At 57.6% G+C, this 16,809-nt stretch overlaps 2 protein-coding genes across 5 annotated transcripts; one reads left to right on the top strand and one right to left on the bottom strand.

Annotated features, from left to right (window-relative positions):
- Positions 1-2,427: 2,427 nt before the first annotated feature.
- TNIP1 (TNFAIP3 interacting protein 1) lies at positions 2,428-13,224 on the top strand. Of its 4 annotated transcripts, none has more exons than XM_052684415.1 (18): positions 2,428-2,536; positions 6,981-7,151; positions 7,788-7,910; positions 8,025-8,104; positions 8,196-8,264; positions 9,065-9,256; positions 9,441-9,535; positions 9,630-9,711; positions 9,903-9,995; positions 10,098-10,163; positions 10,279-10,414; positions 10,488-10,612; positions 10,754-10,876; positions 11,039-11,164; positions 11,507-11,587; positions 11,676-11,870; positions 11,958-12,048; positions 12,309-13,224. In XM_052684415.1, exons 2-18 carry the CDS (start codon positions 7,010-7,012, stop codon positions 12,332-12,334), a joined length of 1,845 nt encoding a protein of 614 aa, XP_052540375.1. In that variant the 5' UTR covers positions 2,428-2,536; positions 6,981-7,009; the 3' UTR covers positions 12,335-13,224. The 4 variants fall into 4 exon arrangements, with proteins under 4 accessions (XP_052540375.1, XP_052540377.1, XP_052540376.1 ...); XM_052684417.1 differs by lacking the exon at positions 2,428-2,536 and adding an exon at positions 3,725-3,842 and having other exon boundaries at positions 9,110-9,256; XM_052684416.1 differs by lacking the exon at positions 2,428-2,536 and adding an exon at positions 3,725-3,842 and having other exon boundaries at positions 9,906-9,995.
- A 120-nt stretch (positions 13,225-13,344) lies between these two features.
- Positions 13,345-15,295, bottom strand: GPX3 (glutathione peroxidase 3). Its single transcript, XM_052684423.1, has 5 exons — positions 15,139-15,295; positions 14,399-14,552; positions 14,182-14,299; positions 13,884-13,983; positions 13,345-13,801 (listed from the first exon to the last, which is right to left on the bottom strand). The coding sequence occupies exons 1-5, from the start codon at positions 15,217-15,219 to the stop codon at positions 13,595-13,597; spliced, it is 660 nt and encodes a 219-aa protein (XP_052540383.1). The 5' UTR covers positions 15,220-15,295; the 3' UTR covers positions 13,345-13,594.
- Between the last annotated feature and the right edge of the window lie 1,514 nt (positions 15,296-16,809).

Below are 16,809 nucleotides of genomic sequence, written 5' to 3'. Positions count from 1 at the left end.
AGGATCAGGGACTCACCCCAGCACCCATCTGCTCCGCACACTGACCAGCAGCACTGGAGGCAAGGGCTCACTTCCAGGCAAACAAGCACTAGATTTCACAGGTTGCAACATCCAAAAAACCCCACAAGCTTGCATTCTGAGGGACCGGACCTCTGCCTCTGAGTCAGCTCCTGCAGCCACCATACAGCCTCTTAGCTACAAGAGCCCACCAGGAGCCACAACATCTGTGCACAACCTACAGATGCTGGTCTTGGTTCTTGGCCCAGCACTTCACGCTGCAATTTCAGCGAGCCACTTCCACCTCTCCTGCAGTGCACCTCATCCTCTGCAGGGAAAAACCCAGCCAGGGCCTGGCTTTTCTTCTTCTCAAGTCAAAGGAGGAAGAAACAGCTCTGTCACGTGCATACTGCTGAATGCTGTATCCCATGGTGAGAAGAGGCCGGGGAATGCCCCAGCTCTCCAGGCGCAGCCCAGCCTTGTGGTGCCTTCCCAGGACATGCTGACTGTTGACACATCTGCTTCTCCTCAGGCATTGCAACTGGATAAGACACGGTCTGAGGAGAGCAAAAGAGGGGAAAATCCCCTTTGTGTGAATTGTTGACCTTGCAAATTGAGATTCCAAATAATTCAAAGCTTAAAGCACTCAAGCAAATATTGGGAGCTCTTGGCGTTTGAACCAGAAAAGCAGCTCTGCAGCCATGGGAAGCCCATGAAGGCAGGGCATGTGAACCCACAGGTCTTCCCTGGGGTTTGCTGAAGTCTGCTTGGGTTCATTGGTCTTTGCTGGGGTTCGCTGAAGTTCACTCAGCTTCGCTGAAGTCCAAAAACCAATCAGCCTTTGAGCTGCAATGTGCTGAGTTTGCCTGGAAGCATTTAGAAGAGATGGATTTATCAGACACCTTGGACTGCTGGGTCAGTGCCACTTGGGATCTCCAAGGCTGGATATGCACATGCTCCCACTTGAGTAGGCGCAACCGAAAGTAGCATTGAACTGAAATCAGCAGGAGCAAGGGGCAAGAGGAAAGCACAGAAGCAGTGAGAGTGCCCTCACGTGAATGAACTTCAGCTGAAGGTACTGAGCCTGGTCTTCCCCAAACAAAAAACCCGAGTATGCAAAAACACATCTCGTAGCTATGCTCACATGCTTCTGAACTGCAGTTGCTATCAGGTGTTTGATGATCAGAGGGCTGTAGCACATCCCCTATGAGGACAGGCTGAGAGAGCTGGGGCTCTTCAGCCTGGAGAAGAGAAGGCTCTGGGGGTTCCTTGCAGCAGCCTTCAGGACCTGAAGGGGCTTACAGGAAAGCTGGAGAAGGACTTTTCATAAAGACATGTAGTGACAGGACAAGGGGAAACCATTTTAAACTGAAAGAGGGTAGATTTAGACTAAATATTGGGAAGAAATTCCTTACTGTGGGGGTGGTGAGACACTGGAACAGGTTACCCAGTGAGATTGTGAATGCTCCCTCCCTGGAAGCATTCAAGGCCAGGCTGGATGGGGCTGTAAGCAACCTGGTCTAGAGGGAGGCGTACCTGCCTACAGATGAACTAGATGATCTTTAAGGTCTCCTCCAACCCAAATCATTCTACGATTCTGTGGGTTTTCTCTCTTGGGAGCACAAAAGAACCAAGGGAATGAGGAAGAACCAGCAGGACCACAAGCCTCTGGTAACAGTCCTGTCCTGATTGCTGTTTTCAGAATGAAATTTGTTCTGGGCCAATCTGGGTTGGTGACCTCAGGCAGAAGTACAAAGAGCAGCTAGGGAAAACACAAAGGAAGCCAGCAGGCATCTATGCAGCAGCACAGTGCTGGAGAACAACCCTCTGCTTCCAGGACCCCCAGGCAGTCAGTGAGCCAGCTCTTGCCCCAGCAGCACACAGGTACAATGAGGCCACAGATAAGGAGCTCAGGAACTGTATTCAGCTCCTAAAATAGCAACCCAAATCTCCAGCACCAGCCAGCTCCAGACTTGGTTCTGATCATCTCAGTGGATGGCCACTGAGGACTCCCTGCAGTTCCGGCTTCTGCATCAAAGACAGCACTTCCCTGCTCTCCCAAATGGAATTATCCTGTTTTGGCTCCAGAGACTGCCATACACAGGACAGAAATGCGCGTGGCACAACAGCAGCATCACAAGATGCAGCAGGTTCCCTGGGGAGAAGCGCCCACTGTTTGCAAACCTGGTGAAATCGCTCAGAAATCAAATGATGACGATGATATAATCAGTTTCTCTAGTAGCCTCAAAGTGAGTCACAGCCCCCATGACACCCCCCTTTTGCTGACTAATACCTGACACTGCTCAGCGGCCCCTCAGTGTGGAAGGAATGGCACAGGAGAGCCCTTTAAGTGGTGCCTGGCTGCCTATCAAAACCACCCAGAGGCTGTCTGGGGCCTCCATCATGGGGAATTCCCCTTCTCCATGCCTAAAAGTAAACTCAGCTGGGCCAGCCTTCCTGCAGTCGGGGATCGCAGCACCCAGGACCGAGCACCCGGACCGACAGGCTCTCGCTCCCCGAGCCCCTCGTGCCCAGCCAGGTGAGTGGCAGGATGCTTCTCTTGGGATGGAGCGGAGGCGAAGGCGAGCAGCTTTTGGCTGTCAGCTCAGAGCTGTGAGAAATAGAAGAGGGCTTGGCTATTTATTGCAGGCTGGGACAGTTTTATAAACAAGACGCTTTCTGGGTCTGTGGGATTTTGTTTAGCGTGAAAGCCAAGATTTCTGAGGGTTCACAGAACAGTTCTGGGTCTCTGGAGGAAAACAAGGAATTTGATGGAGAAAAAGGGAAACGTGGCTTGCTCAGCTCTTCATCCCGTCCTTCGATGAGACCTTGGGCATGGCACACTCACACAGCACATCAGGGTTCCAGCACCTCCCACAACCCAGCCCGGCTTCAAGGGCGATGTCCTGCTCAGAGAGGAAAACAAGCAGGGCATTGAATTCAGTGGGAACAGAATTTGTTTTCTTTTACTTTTTATAACCCAGGCAGTGCCCCAAAAACCTCAAATTGCCAGGAAACAATGGAACAGCACAGAGCCTAGGAAGCCAGGATTGAGACAGCTGGAAAACAGCTCCAAATGAAGGCCACCCCATGAGCACAGCAGGCCCCTACAGGACAGCTGCTTACAGCAGTTCCTCTGTTTATTGAATACCAGACACCTCCCTCACGGCAAAACCAGGACAGAGAACCAGGTAGCAACTTGGCAAGTCCCAGAGAATTGCAGAAGCCAAGAGGCGTTCCCTGCAGTCCTGCTCCTCCAGCTGATGCTGCTGTTAGCAAGCAGGCGACAAACAAAGCAACAGCTCAGACAGCCTGCTGCTAATCGGTGCTGCAGCCGAAGGGCTGTAATCACTCCTCTGTAATTAGACTCACTGGGGAATTCTCGCTGCCCTGGCTGAGGAAGGACAGGCTCAGCGCTCACACGAGGCACGCCTGGTTCTGTGGCAGAGACCTGCACCAGCGCTCGGGAAGGCAGCGAGAAGCCATTTTGTCTCTCTGCAAGCCAGCTGAAGGGCTGAGGGCTCGGGCCTGTCTCTCCTCTCACAGAGAACCCCCTCAGATGGAGAAAGGCCGGGACCCCGCACTCCTCAGTGCCCCAAGAGCGAGGACGAGCAGCGCACAGAACCCACAATACAATCCTCCCCCCACCCGCCATTACACCCCACTGCCCCGGCCGCCCCCACCCTCCTTCTTTATAGCCCGCATCGCCCGCTCCGATTGGCTGCGGCGCCTGTCCGTCATGCTGGGAATTTCCCGAGGGCGGGCCCAACGCTGCCGCGCCGTTTCCTCCTCCCGTGCTGGCGGCGGAGCGCGGCGGAGCGGTGCCGAGAGCCCCGCGGCTGCAGGTGGGCTCGTAGCGGCTCGGTGGGGTCGGGTTGGATGGGGAGGCGGTCCCGGAGGGGCACGGCTGTCCTCTGCTGGGTCACTGAACCGACTTCATCTGAAACGGGGCGGCTGTCGCTGCGTGCGGCGGTGACATCCCCGGGGCCTCGTGCCGCTCGCCGTTGGGATGAATGTCTTTCAGTGCGTCCGTCGCGCCGTGACGCCGTGCCTCGGTTTCCCCTCGGGGCGGAGCGGTGCCGGGGTGCTTCTCACCGCTCCGCGTTCCCGAACACCCCAGGCGCGTCCATTCGGAACGTTCCCGTTGCTGACGGCCGGCGGGGCCGTGGGCTCCAGGCTCGGCGTGGCTGCGTGCCTCGCGTTGCCCCATCGCGGAACGCACCGCAACCCGGCATCGGGTTGCACAACACCGGGGTTTCCCAAAGCCCACGGCTCTGCTCACTGATATGGGCCTTTGGGGCTGGAACACGAGCAGGTGCCGTGCTCTGCTGGGATGCTGTGCCGTGCCTACCCCGATTCTGGATTCCTGGTGTGCACGCTTTGCACCCCATAGCGCAGCAAACGCAGTGTTCCTCCCATAGCTCGCTATTTCCATCCTCCTGGGTGAAAAGGCAGCGCTGTGCTGCCGCGCGTCCTGCCAAAGTGCACGTTTGTTTACAGACAGCTGGGCTGTGAGAGCAGACCTTGAGCACAGAGCACTTTGTGGAGGCAGGAAGGTTCCAGCAAGGCGAGCCCTTGGGAGCCTTGTATGTGGCTCTGCAAAGTGTGCAATCAAAGGAGGGGGGGTTGGCACCCTTTGACATCCTTCCTGGCTCTGAAAGATGCCCTTTTGGCCCGACCTGTTTGGCACGGGGCTGTGGGCTGCTGCTTGCCAACAGCTGCTGCAAAACACCGTGGGTGGAGGCAGCCGAACCATCTCTTGCAGCACTGCAGATCTCAGTGCTTTGAGAACAACAATCCCTTCGCTCTGGGTGCCAGGGGGGGAACTTTGCTAGCACAGCTTTGCAGCCTTCTGCTGCTGGCACTGATTGCCATAGGAGCAGTGTGCTTTGCCCCAGTGCTGTGCAGAGCAGTGAGGGTGGCAGCACTGAGCCTTGCTGGCTTCCTTGCTTGGTGAAAGCTGTGATACAGCTGTGTGTGACAGCCTCCAGGCTCTGGGGAGAGGAACAGAGCAGGCAGCACCAAGATGCTGCTGCAGCAAGCCTTGCTTTGCTGCAGGGATGAGGATACAAGCCAGTATCCTCCTGAGCATTTCAGACATCACAGAGGGGATGTGCTTTGTCTCCTCTTCCATTGCATAGGGACCTTGCAGCACCAAAACCAGCCCATGATTTCAGCGCTGTCTCACTCTCAAGCTACATAAACACCTCGGAGTCTCCCTGCCCACCCACTCTGTCATTCTCTCCTTTTGCTGAGCTGTGACCGAAATTCACCACCCCAAAGTTCCGCTGCCCCGCCTGCACCCACAACCTGCCCATGGGCACCAAAACCCCAGTGGTGACCACAGAGTCTCACAGCCTCTGCCTGCACCTTCTGGCACCTCTACCAAAGGCCTTTCTGCCTCCCTGCTGGTGAGCATCCAATGGCCAGCAAGGAGTCATGGAAAGACTTCAGTGGTTTGATTAAGAACAACACACCCAACCTACCTGAAACCCAGCAGCTTGACTTGAGTTAGCTGTTGGCATGTCTATTCTATTCTCTCTCCTCCTCTCTTTTTAGTGAAATGTGGGATCTTAATTGCAAGTCTATACAGCTGTGGTTTTGATATGGCCATTGCAGTCTTTGAGATGGCCCTTGGATAGGGAAATCCATGTCAGAATTGTGGGTATTGGAGTTAAGCAGAGGCTGGAGGCTTTGGATTGTGTGCTTGTCCATTGTTGGATTTAGTGCTGTGGGTCACATTGGGATGTTTCATGTCATATCCCCTTGTGCACAGGGTCAGAGCAGGGGACAGGAGGGCAGGGGATGTGGTGTGTGCTACCGAGGTGCTGGCTGCAGGAACACAATGCTGGCCAGCTACTCTGAAAGCCCCATACTTGCACCTGAAGCAGCACATGGTGACCACACAGTCCCCAGTCCAGGTCTGTGTGTGCTGCTGTCCCCATCCTGCATGCTGCCCACGTGAGTGAGGCACCTGCCGTGCCATCTCCCTGCAGGGGACATGCCACTGCTGTCAGATGTGCTGTATGATAATTACCTCCTGACAAGGTGAGCGCTAATTGCTGCTCCTGCTGTGGATGCTGCCAGGTGGCAGCTGTCACCTAGGATGTCCCCTCCGCTTCTGGGCAGTCACCATCCCCTGTGACCTGGCCAGATGGCATGAGATGTGGGCACTGGTCTGAAATCAAGGCTTCCTCTTCAAAAATGCCCCCCAGGAGCCTCCATTCCCCGTTAGCTGGGCGCAGCTGCTCAGTGCCCTTCTGGCTGCTGAGCTGTCACCTGCAGGGTAAGGACAACAGCTGGGCTGGGAACCTGCTCCCACTGCCACGAGTGCAAGGAGTGTGACTGGGACACCCACACATGCACGGCTTTTCATTTTCAACATGAGTAGCGCTTAGGAGCAGACTGGAAGGATTTGTTTTTTTTTTTTTCTCATTTCCCTTTGTTTTGTTGACAATTGTTTGTGGAAATCTCTGTCTGAGGGGCTTTCCAGTACGATGTTGTCAGGCTCTATGTGTTGCTTTAGTTCATTGTTTGTTTGCCCTGCTGCATGGATGGAAACTGTGACTTCACTGTAAGGTTCCCATCACTTCAACCGCTTTCAAACCCAGCAGGAAAAAAGCTTCTTGCAGCAAAACAAAAGCCCAACCCCGGTTGTTTTCCTTGACTAGCAGCACTGCATGCAGGCGATGTCCCAAGCTGCAGCATCCAGCGGGGCCTCCGTCCCTCAGCAATGCAGGTGGTTGGGGCTGCGTGGGGACCTTTGTGTCTGCTGAGCTGTGATCCACACGGCACGAGGGCTGCCAGCAGTGCTACCACATGTGACAGCTCTCGTGGCCCTGAGTCACCCCGGTGCTGTCACTCGCACAGGGCGGGCGCGAGCGGAGCGTGCAGAGCGCAGTGCCTTCACCTGGTGCGGTGCTGCAGTGGGGACTGCGGTGGCAGCCGGGGCAAGAGGGTGACTTGCTTGCTGTTCCTTGCAGGGATGCCGGGCTGGGAGGTGGGCGGCTGAATGGCGGCCATGGAAGGGAGGGGACCCTACCGCATCTACGACCCTGGCGGGGGCACGGAGGAGAATGGATCCACGGCTTTCGAGCGGCTGATAGAGGAGAACGCCTGGCTGAAGGAGAGGATGCAGGGGATCAAATCCATTGGTAATCACTGCACGGTGGATACCAGACCCAGAGGATGGGGTTTGGTTTCTGAAAAGCCTCAGCTTTGCAGCCTGTGCGGCATTCATGAGTCTTTGTATCATGGGATGTGGAAGGACTGAGACCTTTTTAAGCTCCTGGGGTGTTTTGCAGTTGTGCCACCCCCTTTTCCTCTTTATCCCCCTTCTCCCATCCACCCCATATTTTGCTTTCAGTCCCATGACCCTACTTCTGCTTTCGAGTCCTTCTGCTTCAGCAGCTGAACTTCCACCTCCTTCTTGATCCCCGTCTGTCATGTCCTTGCCTGGGGCTCATGCTGTTTGGTGCCCTGAGGCTTGCAGCCTTGACTATACATTACCCAGGCTTAAATTGGGTTCTTGTGGGAGGTGTACAAATGTAGTGCTGCTGTTCCATCTCCTGGAACCAATCCTCCCTGCATCAGTATGAGGAACCTGCAGCTGTGAGCCACAAAGACAGCTTGGCCCCAGGATTTGGTCAGGAGGAGATGTTGTTGGGTAAAAACAGACCTCATACCCAAGTAGGCGCTGATGGCTGTGGCTGCAGCAGTGTGGGTGCTGTGGGTAGGGCAGAGTGTCCTTGGGGAGTGCCCTTGGTGAGCACCTTTCTGCTGCCCCCCAGGAGAGCTGTTGGAGGAGTCTCAGGTGGAGGCATCCAAGCTGCGGCAGAAGGCAGAGGACCTCGTGAAGGACAACAAGATGCTGATAGCATCGTCCGCTTTGGAGGAGCTGGTGGAAACTGGAGGTTGGAGATGGGATCTCATTGAGCAGTGGGAACCTGACAGCCCAGAAGCTGAGCTCGGGGCAAGGCAGAGGGTGTGAAGGAGATCTGATGTGTGCCTGTTCTCTCCTCCTGCAGCCGCTGGCCCCGAACACAGCTCTGCCCTAGCTGCCCCAGGCAGTGCCCAGCCGGACACAGGAACACGGAAATCCCCGAGTGTGAGTGGTGAACGTGGGGCTGAGAAGAGGGGGGGTGCAGCAGGGGCTGTGTCACTCCCAGCTGGAGCTGACCATGCTGCTCCCATTGCAGGGCTCCTCATCAGAGTTTGAGGTGGTGGCTGCAGAACCACAGGGCTGTCCCCAGGACAGTGGCAGAGCGGTGAGTGTTGGGATGTGGGCAGAAGGAACTGCATGGCCCAAGGCTTCTTACAGTGCACAGTGGGCTCGGGGGCAAGGGGAGCACTGGTGTGTCAGAGTGCTGTGACAGTGACAGCGACAGCCCAAGGAGCTGAATGCTTCGGTGCTTCCCTCTCAGAGCCAGTGGGAAGACCAACGCTGTGCACCACTGCTGGCAAGGCCTACCCCAACCTGGGCACAGTGTGTGCTGTTTGCTGAATGTCCCCTTGGCTGGCGCTGTCACCTCCATCTGCTGCAGTTCTGTGTGCTCTGGAAAGGAAGAGGGCAGGGACAGTGACTCCAGCATCACGGCCATACCCTGCCTCACCGTGCCATCCCAGCAGCATGCCCTGCAGCACTCCCTCCTGGAGCAGTTTCAGTTTATCCCTGAGCACAGGGCACAGGGAGGGGGGGGGACACAGCTGTGACAGGAGGGGATGCCCGGGGAGTTCCCGAGGGCAGTGATGAGTCAGTGGGGCTGGGAGTGGTGCCGTGAAGGTGTGCCATTGTGATTACAGCACAGAGTCAACCGGGTCAGGCTGTGTTGTGCCAGTGCTGCCACAAGTCTCCTAGGTGATGCCACAAAAAGGGATGATGAGCCCGTTGGGGACACCCCCTGTGCGTAGGTGGGGATGTGCCGTGACGCTGCAGGGTGCGCCTGATGCACGCTCCCCAGGGCAGCGTTAAATCCCACGGTGTACCAAGGACACACAGAGCCCTGAGGGGAGGACGAGGGGAAGGAGCAGAAACCCTGAGCAGAGAGTGATGCAGAGCTTCGTGCAGGAGCTGGAGCCGCTGCCCCATGAGGATGCCAACCTTCTGCCACAGCTGCAGCAGCTGGAGAGCACACTGAGTGGCTGTGCCCGTGAGGCCAGCAAGGACCAGGTCTTCGTGCGCATGGGCTACATGGCCTCCGAGCTGAAGCGCCTGGCCTCCAAGGTGCACAAGAACGAGCAGAGGACATCATTCCTGCAGGTGAGTGAGGCTTGGATGTTTGTTTTTCCACTTTTTTTCCTTTTTTTTTATTCTGTGGAGTTTGGCGGCTGGTAATGACAAAAGTTCTTGTGCCTGGTGGACATCCAAGGGGAGACTAGGGGTGGCAACCCCAGTAAAAGCTGTGTGCTGGGGGATCCTCACACTGCTGTCATTCACCTTGCAGACTCTGTGCGAAACACTGCACACAGAGAACAAGGAGCTGCGAACCAAGCTGGAGAGGGACCTGGAGCAGAGGAACCAAGCGCTGGAGAAGCTCAGGTGAGGGCAGCCAGCATGGGGGGTGGGGGGGGGGAAGCAGGATGAGGCACCCTAGAGGTTTTTCCCCACTGACCCCAGGGGTCTCTGCCTGCAGGTGTGAGAACCAGGAGCTGCGGAGGATGGTGACCCTTAGCAACCAGGAGAGCGCAAAGAGAGAGGCAGCCGAGCAGCAACAGGTGTGGGGAGAGCACAGACCTTGGGCCGGGCTGGGCAGGGGGCAGGCAAAAATCCCCATGGCCTCGTCTCAGTTCTCTCCAGTTTGTCTCAGTAGGACTGGTGCAACTCTTCAGGGTGTTGAGGGGTGAGGTTGGTGGTGGAGAGGGAAATGGCTTGCAAAAGCTTGAGGTCACTGTGTGTGCACTTGCAGCAGAGCGGGGTGGTAATAGAGAAGGCAGCAGGCAGAGGAGAGCTGGAGGCCAAGGAGAAGAAGGTGAAGATCCTGGAGCACCAGCGCCGGGAGGTGAGGATGAGGCTGAGACTGAGACACAGCCCATAGGAGGAGCAGGATTTGGGCTGCAGGGGCACACGGTGTGCTCCTGCAAACAGCACTCTGTATCCACAGCTGCTGGAAGTGAACAAGCAGTGGGACCAGCACTTCCGAGCCATGAAGCAGAAGTATGAGCAGAAGGTAGGACTTGGGGCTCAGGTTGCACACATCTGCTGGGCACATGGGATGCTCAGATGAGACCCAGCATGGAGAAGGGGCTTGAGGCCATCCCAGCATTCCCATTCCCTGCTGGCAGATGACAGACCTACACCAGGAGCTGGCCGAGGCGCGGCGGGCACTGACTGAGCTGGAGTCAGAGAGGGAGCAGAAGCAGAGGGATTTTGACCGCAAGCTGCTGCTGGCCAAATCCCGGATCGAAACGGAGGAGGCAAGTCCCCTGGGAAGAGCAGTAGGCAGTTGCGAAACCCATCGCCTTTCCCTGGCTGACTCCATCTCTGCAGGCAGAGAAGGACCGGCTGGGCATGGAGGTGCGGGACCTGCAGCAGAGGATGCGCTTCCTGCAGGAACAGCTGGCGCCAGTCACCAGGCAGAGGGAGTACCAGGAGAAGGAGATCCAGCGGTTGAATAAGGTAGGAAGCTGCAGAATGGCCCCTGCCACCGTTTTGTTGCAGTGACAGTATCAGACGATGCCCATCTCATCCCCGTCAGTTCTCCAAGGATGCAACCCCAGAGATGTCACCCACTTTAACTTAACTTCTCTCCCTCTTCAGGCACTGGAGGAGGCACTGAATGTCCAGGCCTCCCCCCCACCCATCTTCGCTGGCACTCTGGAGCCAGCTGGGAAGGTGCCACCACAGGAACTGCTGACCCAGAACGAGCTGCTCAAGCAGCAGGTAGGGCCGGAGGGGTGGGAGGGAGGGCAGAGCAGAGCGTCCTGTGGTACTTTACCAGAGGGACTGTAATGGCACCAGGTGTGCCCAGGACTTGGCACAGCCACTGCGGTTGGGGTTTATAACACAGAGACCGGGTGCACCCAGTGCTCTGCCTTCCACCAGGTGAAAATCTTCGAGGAGGACTTCCAGCGGGAGCGGAGTGACAGGGAGAGGATGAACGAGGAGAAGGAGGAGTTGAAACAGCAGCTGGAGAAGCTGCAGAAGCAGCTGGCCATGTCCAACAACCAGGTGAGCAGCACTGCACCCTTCATGGATGAGTTGGAGATGCTCATCTGCTGTGTCGCAGCCCCGTCACACACCTCAGAGCAGGGATGAGCAGGGACAGAGGGGACAGAGCGGTGGTTTTACTGCTGTTTATCCCTGCCAGAGCCTAATGCAGGGGCTGAAGTTTATTAAGTGGGTGGCAGTGCCCTCCCATCCTGTCTGGCACAGAGATCTCTCAAGCCCAGCTGTGCCCGTGGGGAGTGATTTAGGGCTCTTCTCTCTGCCTCTTGCACTTTTCCTGTGAGTCTGGTTTGGGCACGGCAGCATTCCTTGCCCCACTCTGCACTAACCCCTCCTCACCCCCAGCTGCGTGCCTCTAAGGATGACTGCCAGAGAGAGAAGGAGGAGAAGGAGAAGTTGAAGAAGATGCTGAAACAGCACAAACAGGTGGGATGGTGAAAAGCACTTCCTGGTGGAGGGCCTGGCACAGGAGAGGGCTGGGACTGCTCTCACCATCTCTCCCGGCCTCTCACAGGCTTCTGGAGAGAGGCTGCACCCTGACCCAGTGCCAGGACCACTGGGCCCCGCGTGCCCTGTGTACCAGTACCAGTACAGCCCCCCCGTGCCTCACCCCATGTACCATGGCTACGACGAATGGCAGCAGATCCGCTACCCACCAGCACTGCAGGGCGAGCACGCGCCGGGACAGAACTTCCACCATTATCCCCCAGTGAGCACAGTGGGGAACACAGAGCAGGTGTGGGGCTCGTGATGCACATGTACAGTCATTCATCGATCCCATTCCCATCTCTTCCAGCCGGAATACCCCTGGCGCCCACCCTGTGCTATGGCCCGCAGCCAGAATGCCACGGCAGTGCCTGGGGTGAAACCTGTCCCCAAGGACTTGGGTAAGGCTGAGCCCAGCGCCTGGGCAGGGATAGGACAGGTTAGCTGGAGGGGTTCCCTTCAGATCCCATGGGTTGGGCATCCTGTAGGGGGAGTGGGAATGGGTGGTGGGGGGCTGGATCCTGATGGTGGCATCCCCCTGCTATCCTGCACCGCATTCCCCTGGGGCCCTGCAGCACGTCCCAGCCTTCTGTCCCCATGTCACACATGGGGTGGTGGCTGAGGAGCGTGCTGACTCCACGCTGTGTCTCTTGTGTCCCAGACCAGGCAGGTCCTGCGCTGCCGTGATGCCGAAGAGTGGCGTCGCTGTGCTGTGATGGGGGCTGACGGCAGAAGAGAAGCAGGATGTGTGTGTGTGCCCGTGTATGTAGAGCTAGGACCTTCCTCCAGCTGATTGCTCGCTGTATCTGCACACAGTGGATGCACGCCTGGGGCCAGAGAGGCCGCAGTGGTGGCAGAGGGATTGTGGATGGCATGGCCATCTCATTCCACCTGAAGGATTGGCATTGGGATCTTGAGCCAGGAAAAGGAGCCGCGCTCCCTCTGTTCCTGGAGCATCTCTGCCAGCGGTGGAGCATCTCTCCCCTCCTGGTGCTGGGAGCACCTGTGGCCAGATGGATCCCGCACCGAGAGTGCTTGGTGATGTATTTATTTAAGGACTGGAACTGAATCTGTTCTCATTCTAAAAGTGTGTTTTCGCCGGAAGAGTCTCAGTGCAGTACTCGAGGTGGGAGTTGTCTCAGACTGTTTGCCCAGATTGATTCAGATGTAACCACGTGTCCAGAGCAAAACATGAACCCGCTCACTGCGCAAGCGGTCAACATTCATTTATCTGAGCCCTGCCCAGCCCCGGGCTCAGCCCTATGCATCCCCCGCTCCCTGGAGCCAATCCTGCTCCAGAAAAACAAAGCTGCAGGGGAAAAAATACAGCCGTCGGTGTCATGCGCGTGCCAGCAGCAGCTGTGCTTGTTTCTAGGTGCTGCTCGGCAGCGTTCCTCCTGCCTGGCTGCTGCCTGTTATTTTTCCCTTCTGTGCTCTGGTCTGAAACCCGAGCGCTTGCCCCGCTCCGTGACCCGGCATGAGGGCAGCCAGGAGGAGGCTGGGCTCAGCCTGCAGAGCTCAGAGCCGTAGTGATAAATGTGTGTGTGCTGTAATTAATAAACACACAGAGATTTCCAGCTGGAGACACTCCACTCTGGCTGGGGGGGGGGTGTGTAGCTGTCATTCCCTTGGGAAGCACTGACCCCATCCCATAAAGCATCCCACCCTCTGGTGGTGACAAGCAACAAGCAGAGCAGTGCGGTTGCAGAGCCTTTATTTGGCATTGCTGTGGGGTTGGAGCACTGGGAGTCTGCCCCCAGGGCTGAGAGAGGAGCACATCCCTGCACAGTGCGGGCAGCCTGAATGCACTGAAGGGCTGCACTGCACCCGGGCAGGATCAGGCCGAGCCCACCCCGTGGTGGGGGCTTTCAGGCCAGGCCTTCATGGAAATGTCATCCTCAGTTCCCCAGGGCCAGGTTGGGGGCTGCAGGGGGTTGAGCTGGGGGGCTAGTGGCCCCGCTGCTGCCGCATGTAGGCGATGATGTCGTTCTTGACGGTGGCGATGTTGGCACGGTGGTACCAGCGCATGATGGGCACCCCGTCAGCGCCCACCAGGAACTTCTCAAAGTTCCATTTGATGTCGTGGTTCCTCAGTGGCTCCCAGAAGAGGTTCTTGGGGTTGCCAAACTCCTCTGCCACCGGAGGGCAGGAGTTCTGCAAAGAGGGAGGGGATGCGTCAGTGCTGCGTGATCCCCAAAATCTGGGTGCTGCCCTCCACCCTTGGCACAGCACCCACCTTCAGGAAGCTGTAGACCTTCTGCTCCTTGGCCCCGTTCACATCCCCTTTCTGGAAGAGTTGGAAGTTGGGGACGAAGCCACCTCCTGGCCGCACGTACCTGTGGGGGACAAGAGGACAACAGGCGGAGGTGTGACATGTGGGAACCCCAAACTTCATCCCCAGGATGGACAAGGAACGCTAAAATCTCATCTCCAAGTTGGGCAGGGGGCCCTAAAACCTCATCCTCCATGGGGATGAACCCTCCCACGTTGCCACAGCTTTTCCATATCCCACTTTTCTCATCCCCAGTACTCACTTCAGTGCGGGGAGGATCTCAGAGTTCTGACCAGGCTCCTGCTTCCCAAATTGGTTGGAAGGGAAGCCCAGGACGACAAGTCCATAGGGCCCCAGCTCATTTTGTAGTGCATTCAGTTCTGCAGACAAAGAGCCGGGGATAGGTCAGGTTAGGGGAATCCAGGCCCTTTGCATCGCTGTCACCCCATTCCCAGTGCAGGGCAGGTTGGGGACCTTACCGAGGTACTGCAGGGTGAGCCCTCAGTACGTGGCCACGTTGACAAAGAGCACCATCTTCCCCGCGTACTTTCGGAAGGGGATGTACTCGTCCCCATCGATGGTCAGCGCCCCGTAGTCATAGATGGTGCCCCGTACGGAGTCGTAGCATTTCACCTATGGGGAGCAGGCTGTGGGGCCGGGCTGGGGGCCGTCACTGTGCCACGACAGCGTTGGCCACCACGTAGGACACGAGGGACGTGTCACGGCAGCAGAGTGGGCGCCGTATGGAGGTGCACGCACACGTGCAGATGTGCGCAGACCCATCCTACGGGAGCGGCTGCTGCAGCGGCGGGGATGTTTACCCGGCTGCAGAGTCCCGGGAAGGCGAAAAGGGGGCCGCGCCACAGCGGGGATGAGAACGGCCCCCCCCCCCTCCCCGGCGGACGCGGCGCCGCGGGACGGACGCATCGCGGTGACCGAGGGACGGCCGCGCTCGGAGCCGCGCGGTGCGGGGGTTAACGGGGGGAGCAGGCAGCCGTGCCCACCGAGGTGCCCGGCACCGTAGGGGGCTATATTTAGGAGCTGGCAGGAGACAGAGTCACGGGAAGCTCCGCCGCCCCGGGCCGTATCCTGCCGCCCTCAGCGCACACAGCGCTGGGAATAGTGCCCAGCCCGGGCAGCACAGCGGGAGCACAAAGCTCTGCACCCCTCCCTCCTCGGCACTGCCCCAAGCACCCCTCCGCTGCCCCCCACTCCTTACCATCTCCCTCTCCTGGCCCTGCCCAAGCGGGACGAGCCCGGCCAGTAGCACGGCCAGCACGCAGACGGCTCGGCACCCCATATCGGGGGCGGGCGGGTGGTGCGGGGACCCCCGGGACGGCGCACGGAGGGGTTCGGGCTCACCGCCTTCTGCCCGCACCCGGTCCGGCGCCGGGGAAATAGCGGCGGGGCCGCGGGGCCGGGCCAAGCGCCGGCGGGGAGGGGGGGGGGGGGGAGAGGGCGGGGGGGCCGCGCCGTTAACCGTGTGTGCGCCCTGGGGCGGGCGATGCGCAGCCGGCGGGGCATCGTGGTTTTTTGTTATTGTTGTTTGTTTGTTTGTTTGTTTGTTTTTCCTTTACTTTGATTGATTGTGTTTTGGTTTATTTGGGGGGTTTTAGTGTTTGTTTTCTATTTTTCTTTCTTTTATTTTTTATTATGTTGGGGTGGGAGGGGACAATTGGCAGTGCCGCCTCTGCTTGGCAGGGATGTGTGACCCACAGGCTGCAATATGAACCCCTGGGGATTCAAATCCTGGTTTATGCAATGGGATTTAAAAGCCCCACCCTGGCAAGGAGCACCTGGGCAAGGTGACACCCTGCTGCCATCCCTGGATAGGGATGGGCGAGTGCAGAGACCAAAGCACTCCATCAGCGTCCTTCAGGAGATTGGGTTGAGAGCTCCATTGGGTGACCCCACAGTGCCCCCGCTGTGATGCTGCAGTCACAAGCCGAGGGCAGAATCCTGCGGTCCCTTATCCTCTTATCCTCAGGGACAGGAATTTCCAAGGCCCTTCTTGCACACTCAGGGAATGCAAACATTTACCCTGGTCTGGCTCCAAGGGAAATATCCGCAATGAGGTGTAAATTCCCTTAAATCCCTGCAAATGGCCTGATGAACTGTTCTAGGGGAGCTGGGGGGAGGCTGTGGTCAGGGGTTCACTGACCTGGGACAAAGTGTGGCAGCGGGTGAGCCCTGAGACACAGTGAGTATCCAGCTTCCAGCACCAGAGCTGGACTTTGCTTTTGCAAGAGAGCAGTGTTGGCCAGACCAGGGCTTCCTGCCAAATCCAGAGGACTGAAGGAGAAGGGCAGCGATGCTGTGGGCTCAGGGGAGCAATCCCCATCCCATGGCAGGGACACGATGTCTTGGGATGGGGCTGCAGGCTCTGAAACGGCCCCAGGGTTGCTTGGTGTCAGTGATGGGAAGTACCACAGATTGATGGAACACAGCTGGGATTGCTTAATTAGGAAAACAGGGTTCAGAGCAGTGAACCTCTGGTCCTAGGAACAGAGCGGATAGGTCACGCCTGCAGCAGGGGACAGCTGGCTCCGGGTCTGTTCCCTGCACAATGGAATGGAGGGGACCCTACAGCCTGGCCATGGGACAGTGTACCCACAGGTCCCTCCGTGTTCCTCAATCACAGCGTTCCCTAAAGCTTTAAGCATGTAGAGAGATGGCTTAGCCCTTCTCTAATTCCCCATAGCAGGGAACGTTCTGGACATAGCAGTGGGGCTGTTTGAGCTGTGTTCCCTCCCTGCTATTTCACACCATTCTTATATTTATCCCCTAATTGCTGGTGTGGGGCTCTGTTGGGTTTCCAGCTGTGCACAGGGACTCGGAGCTGTGCTGCAGAAGTGGACACGTCCCTTCCACACGTCCCTAAATCGCCTCC

The sequence above is a fragment of the Tympanuchus pallidicinctus genome, unplaced genomic scaffold (assembly GCF_026119805.1).
Source record: "Tympanuchus pallidicinctus isolate F22 unplaced genomic scaffold, pur_lepc_1.0 scaffold21, whole genome shotgun sequence".
In the NCBI taxonomy this organism is placed as follows: Eukaryota; Metazoa; Chordata; class Aves; order Galliformes; family Phasianidae; genus Tympanuchus; species Tympanuchus pallidicinctus.
The sequence above is the reverse complement of the archived record's forward strand: the minus strand, read 5'-3'. Positions and strand labels throughout refer to the sequence as shown.

Excerpts from the sequence above, each read along its gene's own strand:
- TNIP1 (XM_052684415.1), top strand. The coding sequence starts at position 7,010 with ATGGCGGCCATGGAAGGGAGGGGACCCTACCGCATCTACGACCCTGGC. Across the intron at positions 11,165-11,506 it reads TGGCCATGTCCAACAACCAG|CTGCGTGCCTCTAAGGATGA; the intron begins GTGAGCAGCACT and ends CCTCACCCCCAG. Across the intron at positions 11,588-11,675 it reads TGCTGAAACAGCACAAACAG|GCTTCTGGAGAGAGGCTGCA; the intron begins GTGGGATGGTGA and ends GGCCTCTCACAG.